This window comes from Kryptolebias marmoratus, linkage group LG11 (genome assembly GCF_001649575.2).
Source record: "Kryptolebias marmoratus isolate JLee-2015 linkage group LG11, ASM164957v2, whole genome shotgun sequence".
In the NCBI taxonomy this organism is placed as follows: Eukaryota; Metazoa; Chordata; class Actinopteri; order Cyprinodontiformes; family Rivulidae; genus Kryptolebias; species Kryptolebias marmoratus.
Genome location: NC_051440.1, coordinates 5487956 through 5499546, shown reverse-complemented (window position 1 = coordinate 5499546; position 11591 = coordinate 5487956). Strand labels below are relative to the sequence as shown.

General features: G+C 39.7%; 1 protein-coding gene across 1 annotated transcript; it reads right to left on the bottom strand.

Moving 5' to 3' along the window:
• Nucleotides 1-66: 66 nt before the first annotated feature.
• Nucleotides 67-7122, bottom strand: pdia3 (protein disulfide isomerase family A, member 3). Its single transcript, XM_017432903.3, has 13 exons — nucleotides 6812-7122; nucleotides 5849-5927; nucleotides 5633-5750; nucleotides 5428-5535; nucleotides 5106-5235; nucleotides 4117-4233; nucleotides 3415-3540; nucleotides 3049-3228; nucleotides 2493-2601; nucleotides 1729-1857; nucleotides 876-955; nucleotides 574-631; nucleotides 67-490 (listed from the first exon to the last, which is right to left on the bottom strand). Exons 1-13 carry the CDS (start codon nucleotides 6943-6945, stop codon nucleotides 386-388), a joined length of 1473 nt encoding a protein of 490 aa, XP_017288392.1. The 5' UTR covers nucleotides 6946-7122; the 3' UTR covers nucleotides 67-385.
• Between the last annotated feature and the right edge of the window lie 4469 nt (nucleotides 7123-11591).

Sequence of the window (11591 nt, the reverse complement as noted above, 5' to 3'; positions counted from 1 at the left end):
AAAAAAAAGAAAAAAGTTAGCCCCTGTGATGACAACAAAAAAACCAAAGCAACACATGGCTGGAAACTGGTGTCAGACCAAAGTGCATCAGCATGATGTGTAGTAGACAGACCAGAGGAAATAGAAATCTCAATTATTCAAAAGCGGTCCCTCTTCCCTAAAAATTTGTGACTGTTTGAAAAAACATCGGGCAGACCCTGGCCACCACCTCGCCACCTTCCACAGTAATCCCGAGCAGCGGAGGACCTAAGGGATGGCCGCGTCTTTTTTGACTTCGGCTTCAGAGCATTTGTTCACTAAGAGAGTGGAATATAATTTAGTTCTTTCCCCCAATCCTCCTCCTCCTGTTGTGATGGGGTGGATGCCGAGTTCCCATTTGGAGTTTTTATAGCTCCGACTTGTCGCCGTCCTTCTTCTTTTTCTGAACTACCAGAGGGTTGGTAGCCTCTTTCTTCAGGTAGGAGATGAAGTCGCTCACCTCGCGTCCGCCCTGCAGACACAAGCAGCAGGACGTGAGAACCACAGAGTAGGTGTGACTCCAGTTTGGTGGAAACGACGTGAACTAAAACTCACCTCATATTTCTTTGGGTTTGACTTGCGCCCAGCAGGGGAAAAGTAGATTGTGGGGAAACTATAATAAAGAAGGACAGACAAAAATCTCTTTCAGACACAATGACATTAACTCAGCTCAACAGGACAAAAATGACTCCTTGACAGAACTTTTTCAGCCAAAGCAATGAAAGTTTTCTAATTAAAGTTAAGCTGTTAAACTGTCAGTCGTAAATATTTGGGTATAAAATACACATTTTGGATTTCTAAGGTCTACAAAACAATTTGTTGACAGAAAAATCCCAGCGAGCGACCCGTCGACTCACCCGCTGACTTCATATGGAGATGGCACGTCGTTGGCTGTGGCGTCCATCTTGGCAATAACAACGTTGGGATCGTCAGCCAGCTGAAGAAGGAAACAAGTTGTTAAGGTTGAGAAATAAAATAAAATCTCAAAATCATAACGTCAGGTTCTTTTTTTGGGGGTTACACAAGGTAAGGCAGTAACAGAATTTAACAGGGGACATCAGTAAAAAGCTGTTTGAAAGTAAAAACAGTGGTTCACGCATGCTGCTGAAGGCTTAAAAGCTGAAATGATCGAAGACCTACATGTTTTTAAAATCACACACTGTTAACACAAGATGCTTTTGGACCACAGGAGACCTCTACCTCCGGTAATTAAAAGGTCTAATCTGTTCTGACCCCCTCCAGGTACTGCTGGTACTTTGGCTGTTGGCAGTCATTATTGCATTTTTTGGGTCTTTTTAGCTCCTGCTGCAGAGCAGGAACTTTGTTGAACAAACCAAGAATCTCGAGTGATATGAGGGAATGTGACTGTATCCCCTCCACTTGCAAAATACATGACTGATCTGTCTTACTACACTGAAAAATTAAACCAAAGACCCACAACACACAGCTCCAAGCACTCCTACTCCATCCTCCATTGTTGTTGCTGATGAATGTCACATGACTGCACCAACCGTAAGCCTTGAGTTGGCCAATCACAGCATAATCAGTCATTGTGTTTGGTCCAAAAGCACCTAACAACATTTTCTTCTAAAACATTCGCTCTCATTTAGAACCACTTCACTTCCTGCTTTTCTTAGGTCAACGTGGAAGAATTCGAAGCTCCTGCAGATGTTTTATGAAGAGCGGGTGACCTAAAACTCCCCTCCCTACCTTCTCTCCCAGCTCGTTGTATTTAGGCTCCAGGTTCTTGCAGTGTCCGCACCACGGCGCATAAAACTCAATCAGCACGTCTTTGCTGTCATCGTTGACGATGGAGTCAAAGTTCTCAGCCACCACGACCTGAAGGCAAGCAGAAACACTGCAGCTTTACTTCTGGGTGTCTGCGGGTGCACACATCATCAAACACAAAGACTTTGTTGGATCTTTAAACCAGACTGAAGCAGGAGCTTTTTATCTGCCCTACTATACAGTTTAGCTAAAAATCAAACATTTCAGTTTGACATTCTTTTTTATGCACTTGAGATAAAGATAAAAAAAAGTGGAGCAAATGAATGGAAACTAAGTGTTTAACATTTCACTGACAGGAAACTGGTTAAAATTAAATGTGATAATGGTGCTTTAAGATTCAACACATGCAGCTTCACTGCTGGGTTAACAAGGAGCAAAGTCAGCAGGATTTTCAAACCTGAATGTGGAATTTGGCTTTTGATTCGATGAAACCTTAAAGTTTTGTCTTACTGTTCAGAAAGAAAGTGTTTTCCTCCTTTCTACACTCTTGTAGTTGTGTATGCCTTAAAGTGTTTGGTCAAATCCTTCACATTTATTGGCTACACGGGTGTTGGTGCAAAGAAATATTGTTTGTGTACAAGTAGCACTAATTAACTCCTTAATTTAAAGAGGAAAAAAGGGCTAAAAATCTACAAAGAAAAAGTTAGTTTTGAGAACTAAAAGCAGTTTTAGGAGAGATTTCTCACCTTGACGGGTCCGTCATTGTTCTCTGGGATCGCTTCTGATTTGAGGTAGCGCTTCAGATTTCCATCAAAGTAATCCTGCAGGAAACGCTCCAGAGCTTTTCCATCTCGGCTGTCGGGAGAACGCAGAACAAATTATCACCAGAGCGAAACTCAAACTACAGCTCCATGTCTGAGCTGGAGCTGGAAGTCGTTATTCCAAATTTAAGGAGTAATTTGTACTTCGCAATCAACTCTTAAACATCGTGGTCAACTTGTACAAGTTATTCTACTTAATTTCTGAAAATTTAATGAGAAAAAAAACATCAAATAAAGTTGTGTTACTGGCAACCTCAAGAGCATCTCGACATTTTCCTGCATGGGAGGCTGAATAAATGTGAAGAAAACAAAATCTAACCCTATAACTTTACATGTTAAAATTTTAAACTATCCTAAATACTTTTAAAAAGCCATTTCCTTAAGTTAAACCCCTCATATATCAAACAGTGAATTGTTTTAAAGCCAACAACACAAAAAGTGTCTGAATGCTGCAAGTCTGCAGCCGTTCATCAGGACTTACGAGAACTCCTCGCTCATGACGTATTTGTCTCCCTTGGCGGTGCGGATGGTCACCAGAGGCAGCTCTGAGCTGCCGTCCAGGCCGAACTCCGACACTTCGTGGTTGAACTGGTTCTTGTTGGCAATGGCGAAGTTCAGCTTCTTTCCCTGATCCAGGAAGCTCTTTGCAACCTTCATCACCCTGTAAGCCGTTTCTTTGGTTCGTTACTTTGTTCAAGTCATGCAGTTGGTAATAAAACGACATGGTTAATAAAGACAAACAGGCGTTTCTTCGGCTGTGGTTCGAACAGCCTAACCAACGTGTGAGATTTAAGATAAAGCCGAGAGTTAACCGCCGCCGCAGGGAGGACGTGGAGGAAACGCCAACCTGTTTCTCCAGTAGTTGGAGCCTTTGGGGTTTTTGTCGTAGTCCACATCGTAGTAAGCCACCAGCAGGTCTTTCCCTCTCAGCTGGTCTTTGTTGTCGTCTGTCATGTGAGGACAGATTCCAAAGCTGATATGAAATAAAAAAAAAAGATTACACAGAGTCAGTTTATACCAGAGTAGCTAAAAATGTAATAAAGTGTGTTTAGATATCTGCAGCAAAGCCAAAAAAAGAAAACCCTGTCGCGTTAACTTTAAGCCAAGCTGGTTGCCTTCAGAGAAGACTGGAGGCAAAGCTCATCATACGGGTGTACAGGTGGCTGCGATCTCGTCACATGACAGTTAGTGGAAACATTAAACCACAGTTTCTCTTCTGTCTGCAGCACTTCATGAGATAGAGTCACATTCTGATGTCTCTTCTGCAACAAACTAGTGCTGAACTTTAAGAGTTGCATTTCTGGCTCAACTAATGTCCTCTTCACGACTCCAACTGTTCTTTTCTCTACCCAATGAGATGATTATGCAGCCGGCCCCAAAACTTAATTGTAATCCATTTTTCACTTTTAGAGAGGAGCATTTGAGGAGGAAATGCTTTCAGCTCCTCCACAAGCTTCTTGTGAGCGGCGATCAAATAAACCTGATCAGTCGTTCCTGCCGGTCAACCGGGAGGCAGGTTTTTAGACCGATGCGGCTCGGAAACACTCACATGTTGTCCTGGATGAATCTCTTGATTTTGTTGCTGGTGAATTTTTCCTCGCTGAATTTCACAGAGTTGTCTTCAAACTTGTTGTTGAGGCGCTGTGGACGGAACAGGATGACGCCCCTGCAAACCGAGAGGGGAAATATTCTCGTTATCTTGCCTGTACCAAGGCAGCCACGCCAGTGACATCAAACGTTTAGAAGTTTTTACAAATGTCTTTTATTGGTTCAGTGTCAAAACAGGAAAAGCTTAAAGTTGTTTCTCCATTTCGTCCCCCTTTCCCCTCTTCTTATGTCTGTTTTTGTTTATTAGTCTTAAAAACAAGGACCAATATAAATTTATTATGTGCAAACCATTTATTTCATATTTACATATTGGGATGTAATAAAATGAATCTGGTCCTAATACTATTTAAACCTAACCCAGAGTATAAAAGCAGATTCTGCCATGTTGTTTATTAAACAAAACTAAGCTAAAACAAAAACGCTTTTTAAGTCCACCCCATATAATTCCGTAGCTCGGTATTTGTTTTCTGAATGACTTTCAGGCTCTCGCTCGATTGTGGAGGAATTCTGAGCTACTCTTCTTTGCAACATAGCTTCAGTTCATATAGGTTTGTAGACATGCTGACATTTCTGCACAGCTCTCTTCAGGTCTGGACTTTGAGTCATTGCAGCACCTTGAATCCCCCCTCCCCCCATCATTAGCTACTGAGTTTGGGATCATCGTCCTGTTATATCATGACTCATTTTGTGCCAGCTATCAAACAGATGGCCCCACATTTGACTCTGGAATACTCAGATTTACAGAAGAGTTCATGATTGACTCAGTGACTGCAAAGTGCCAATATGCTGTGTCTGGGTTTATAATAATTAATGACATGGTGAAATCTGTTGAGTTTTTGTACAGTTGAGGTTAGATTTGAAGGACCTGGTAAAGAGAAGATCATTGTTAGAATGTTCTGATCCTAAAGGTCAATACAAAAAATAACTCACTCTTCATCAATGCTGTGGCTCTTGAGGAGGGCTTCAGAGCTGGTGTGGGCAAAGCGATAGTTATCCCTCAAGGCGCTGGCTGCCTTTTGGAACTCTGCATGTGCTGTGCTCCTATCATCAGTAAAGAACCCTGGGAAGAACAGAAACACTTTCAGACAAGGATGCAGTACCCACCGACACTACCGTGATGCCTTCAGTGTGGTTGATTAGGGAGTTGATGTGCTGTAGACTTTTAAAAGTATGTTAAAAGTATGAAATATGTAACCTCATACTGTCAGAAAAAAAAACAAAAAAACCCCCTAAAATTAGAAACTTCAATTACCAATGACACTTGCATCTTGATCTGCAATAAACTTCTCAAAGTCTGCGTCAGTCTTGAGCTCCACTGAAGCTGGGCCAGCCTGCTTCTTCAGAAAACTGACAATCCCATCTTCACGTAGAGAGGAAAAAAGAAATTTAGAAGAACTGATATAAAGGGTCAGAAATAAGCCGATAAAACCTGTCTTTACAGTTTCAGAGAAAAGTACCTGCAGATCTTGGACCATCATAGGGACCGGACTCCTCTCCATCCCTAAAGATCTTCAGGGTCGGGTATCCACTCACGCCATATTTGCTGCACGTGTTGCTGTTAGCTGTGCAGTCAACCTAAAAGGAAAAAACAACAACAACCAATTTATATATTTAAGCTCTACTGCTGAGCAGAGACATAAACTAAGAGTTGAGGAAACTGAGCTGTGGATTACCTTGGCAAGAGAGACGATGCCTTTAAGACGCGTGGCTGCTGCCTCATACTCAGGTGCGAGACGTTTACAGTGACCACACCTTTAAAGAAGATTTGAACCAGTCATACAGGAGAACAAGTTACACGTCAGATTAAAGCTGGGGGGAGAACTACTCAATAAGGTGATTTAGGGGTGCTTTACAAGTCATTAGACAAAAACAACAAACAAACTAAATACTTTGTTTACATACTGTTTTTTGTGGAAATTTATATTCCACAAAAATAAAAAGTAAAAAAAAAGTGAAAATTTTTCTGAACGATTTTTTAGAAATTAAAATTATTCACACCTAATTAAGTAAGTATTGGTTCAGGTTGCCATGCTGGCTTTTAAATTATTCATTTTGGAATAAAAAGATTTGTTTGTCCAATTTCATTTCATTTTGTCTACACTTCTCATTCTCCAATCAGAGATGGACACCAAAACTTGACCAGCCAATCAGAGAGCTACAACTGTGAGGGGACACGCCCCTCAACTTCCTTATAGCCTCATTCCTGTACAGTTTTCACACAAAAAAATTTACAACAATTAAAAATTCCGGCGTTACCACAACTTCAAAATATGAAAACAGATTGTATTGATAAATAGTGATAATTCTCAGCAAACAATTTAATATAAAAATCGAAATCAGAACGAAAAGTTAGCTTAAGCTAACATGCTAACAATTGGTCTCGAGCCAAAAGGCAAAATAATTTGACTCATTTTGAAGAAACGACCAGATAACATGCAAATTGAGTGAAAATGCTTACCACTACAATACAAATGAAAGAGAAAAAATAAAAATCACACACAATGACTACATTTTTACTAACATTGACCAGTCCTGCACACGGAACGTCACTTACTTAGCCTGTAAAAAAAGCGATAGCATCATTTTTAAAACAATGCTACGCTAACACATCCTCAGTTAAACCAGAAGTCACTCACCAAGGTGCAAAAAACTCCACCAAGATAAGATCGTGGCTCCCAATCCTGGTTTCGAAATCGTCATCCGTGAACTCCAGCACATCACTGGCCAGGCAGAGCCCGGCGAGAGCCGCTAAAAAGATCAGCCTCAACATGGCACACTAAGATGGTTCCTCTCTTTAATTGCCCGCACACTGTTTGGATCGTGGATGTTATCCGTGGCTGCCCCGTCCGCGGCTCTGTTCGCGACGATAACAGCAAGGCTGCAGGAGGATATGACAGGGCCGAAGTGGACTGCGATAGAGAAAGAGAAAGGCGACGGAGGCGGTGAAGACGTTCGCAGCCAGCGGGACCTTGTCTCGTAATCACAGTGTGGCAGCTTCCCATTGGTTGGTTCGCCACGTCACTCCAAGGCAATCAGCCAATGAGAGACCAGGAGCTAAAACGTCACATATTTGAACCAATCGAGAGCCGTCAAAAATCAGAGCTTCTGTCTTACATCCGGAAGAGTTTTGGTAATAGTTGTTGCCTGAAGTCATTCAAAAAGGGCTAAAACCTGAAGGTTTAACAGACATGTAGATGTACCATTTTTTTTGTCAGGATCTTACACATACTCAGTTCAAGAATTATTAAGATGCTAAAGTACTGTTGTGATTTTTTACGGAGTTATAATCAGTGTGCCAACTCAAATGTTTCCAAACGATTTGTCTGCAAAACATAAGTAACCTTATCAGTTTACAACTTCCTGTAGGCAAAACAATGTAATTACCAAAGTTATTTTGTATAGTAACATCTAAAAAGTACTTCCACATGCACTACTTTTTAAAAAAAAAGAAAAAAAAAAGATTGCAATCACAGTTGCAGATGTTTTTAAGTCATTGTTCAGCAAATTCTAATAAAAACATCTGGTAATTATTTCCCAACAGAGGTTGCAGAAAGTAAGCCAACATAAGTTATAAAAAACTGAGTTTTTATTGTTGATGGCAGTAATGTTTTGTTAGCTTGGCCTGTTTTATTAAATTATTAAGAGTTCCCAACCTAAAGGGAAACCTTTTAGATGTCAGAGGAAATGTCACAGTGTGACGTGTGCCTGTTGTGGAAAAACCAAAGCCAGAAGGATTTTGTGCACCGGAGCTATTAGTAATATTACAAAACCTCTCTCAGAAATTAAAGGTCACTGGTGAAGTTGTTCGCTTTTCTGTCCAGTGCTTTGTCCTTTCCTGGGCCCAGACATCTGTCTGCCCTGCCGGTGAGATTGATGGAAAAAAACAGAGGTAAAAGTTGACAATTCTGTCCAATATCATTCAGCATTTTCCACTTTTCTATTTTGACAGCCTGAGTTAAAGCACAGCATTGTCCTAATTAACAGGTTTGTACAATGAATAGTCATTTTGAAATGCAAGTCATCTTTCAGTCTTAGGTTTTAGGTACAGTAGTTATCAGAAGATACCTAAAACATGAGTTTAATCGCAGTGCAAATAGAGTTAAGAAAGCAGAAGAGTAGGTACCTACTGATACTAACATCTCATTTGACAGGGTCTAAAGTGAGATTCAGTCTCAGACAAACAACACATTACATGTTAGACAGTTTTATTGTTTGTTTTACACAACTAAGCCAGTGTTAGTTCACACCACGAGTCTGTGTCTTTTAGAGTTAAATTAAACAGCAATAAATTAATTTTACTGTCTAAGTTCAACTGTCTCTCACATCATTTTGAAAGCATTTTGGCAAATTTATAGTTCAGCTCATGAATGTTGATCAGACTATCACGTTGCAGTTCTCTTTTGTTGGTTTTAGTTCTGAACTTTTATTAAACCATCGCACCTTTATCCTATTTCATTTTCAGTTATTCTGTTGTAGATTTAATGCTATGTTTGGGATCATTGTCCTGCTTCATCACCCATAGTGTGCCTCACGTTTGACTCTGAGATCCTTTGGTACACAGAGTTCATGTTTCGCTATATGGCTGCGAGGTGCCCAGGTCCTGTGGCTGCAAAACAAACTAAACATCATCACCCCTCCACCACAGTGCTGACAGCTGGGCGAGGTGTTTGTGTCGATCCAAACATCTTCCTTTTGGTCTCGTCTGTCCACCTGTCATTGTTCTATTAATCTTCTGGTTTTGTTCAGCTTTGAAAACCTAAGCCTTGAGTGTTGTTTTAAGAGAGAAAAGAGGCTTTCTGCTAGTCCCCTTTCCAAACAAGCAATATTGGTTTAGCCTTTTTTCTAACTGTGTTATTTGTACTAGGATATACCTCGTGTTTTGTTTTGTTTTTTTATGCCTCTGAATATTGCACGGTCTGATTTCGAGATTGTCCTTACTGGGACGTCGACTAATGAACAGCTTGGCAACTGTCCTGAATTCTGCTTGTGAATAAAATCAGCAGCAGCAATTGGTCCTGAAAGGTTACTGCCGATGTCTTTCCTTCTAAGAGGATGTTGTGTTAACACACACACACACACACACATACACTAAAAGCCTTCAAACCATCCAGCTGCTAAAGCTTCTGCTTTCATTAGATGCTCACATTTACCAACGATCCCTCCATCAAACTCACTCGAGCAGCTCTTAGTTGTTCCTCACCCAACGATACACGACATTCTGATTTCTGTTAAACACTGAAACAGAACAGGAAGTCACCCACTTTTTATCTGAAGTTGTATTGACTTCTTGTTTTTAAATTTCCCGCTTAAAATGTTACAATTGACAGGAGGCGTTTAATGCAGGTTAAATGTTCAGACTCATCACATCAAGAAGAAACGCACACAAGACGATAAATGTTTGCTTCTGTGAAGAGAGGAGTTGTAAACTTTACATTTATGGTTCAAAATCAGTATTCTGCATTAATATTATTTTATTTATATTGTGCTTACAAATGGCAAATTCTAAACTAAATTATCTTTAATCTCATTTAATAAACTGAATCCAGCAGAAGTGACCAATCTTTGGGCAAATAATAATTTCTTGTAATCTGACTAAATGTGTTAAATAAACTAAATTCTTGATGTTATTTTTGGATTGGAGGGCATTCAAAAAAAGCCAGGTCTGATTACCTGTGTCTTCAGACATTTTCTACTTTTACAGCTTTATTACTTCTACGGTTGCAGGTGTGTTACGAGCCACCAGATGGAGCACTCTGATAGTAAACGTGCTAATGAAGACTAATTGTAACTTTAAATGTGACAAAATCCTGTTTCCTTTCTTTGAATAAACAGTTATTCTTCCAGCTGTGACTAATGCAAGCAGCTCTGACCTTCTGCCACATCTGCAGGACAGGTACTGATCAATGGTGAGATTTTAAATGTTCAGGCCATAAAACCTGTCAAAATACGCAATTTTTCAACATTTTTGACTTAATTAATGGGGTTAATGTTACTCAAAGCCATCAGGGGTTTTTGTAAAAAATGTGTTAGAAAACAGGAAATATAACTAAATTCTGCAACCAGTTAGAAATATTCTCCCGTTAGTTTAGAGTATCTCAGCACAGCTCATTTGCATATAACCTTTGCTTTAATGCTCAATTTCCTCCCCAAAATGACTTGCCTTCTGTCGACTTTTTACAGCTCTTAGTCGCTGTTTCCTTTCATCAGAAGAAGAACTTAGCTTTTCTCTTCTAACCTGGCGTCTCTGATTCCATCCACTCCCTCTGACTCTGTTCACATCCGGGGATTATTTTACCGACTCGATATCCATCCTGCTCCGAGAGCGAACTCATCAAAGTCTGAATGTAAACAAACGACTCGTAATTGTTGGCAACAAAACATGACTAGTGATTTCGCTCATTTACTACAAATTATGCTGTAGACTTTTAATAATTACTGATAAGTATTTAGTGATTTTTTTTTATCAAGGATAATACATATATCCAAAAAAATCAAATCAAAAACATTTAAAAATTTGTTATTTTGAGAGCTAATATGGCTTTATGAGTGTTCCAAAAAGAAAAAAAAACTTTTATAGTGAAGCCTCATTTTGAATGAAGAGACAATATCTGGTCCTTCTCCTGCTTTGAGATGTCATGTTTATCATATCAAATGTTTAACATATTTGGGTTTCTGTTAGAACCAGCGGCACAGGGAACATTTCCCTGGATGTGGCAGGAATCAGTTCATTAAAAAAAACAGAAAAATCTTGAACCAAATGTCCCAGTGTAAGTAAAAGAAGACGAAGCAGGAGGACGCGCTGAGCCTCAGTCCGCTCTGCTCTCTGTGGCACATTTCATCCTCTGGCTTTCTGCCACAGGCCAACATCATGAAGATTACAACAAACTGTTCTTTAATCCTTTTTAAGGTGGCGTTTCCTGTCTGCATGTTTTGGCGTTACAATCAGGAAAGCATAAGCATAAACGTGTTGTAATTCAAGGGTGCCTAAAGCTTTGCCCTTGATACCCTTCTTCATGGTTAAACTGACAAAAAGTGAAGAAATGTAATCAACGTAATCATGCAACACAAGCATAGAAAATGTGTCAACAGAAACAAACTGTGTGCAGTCAAATTCAATCCCATTATAATACAATTTAGTCCAAAGGCAGTCAAATATAAAACACCAGGTGGTAATAAGTTGTCTAAGGGAGATTTGTTATTCACAATACAAAAAATTAAAAGCCATCTTATCTGTAAAAACGTACATTAGTGTGAAATTGCCAACCTTTTTATTTTATTTTTTATTGCAGCAATGCAATAATGTTTTTTGCCTGTCTGCGTTCGATTGTCTTGTACCGTTAGCAAAATATCTAATGAATCACTGAATGGATTTTATTAAAACTTTCAGAGAGTAATCACTGGATGAACATCTACAAC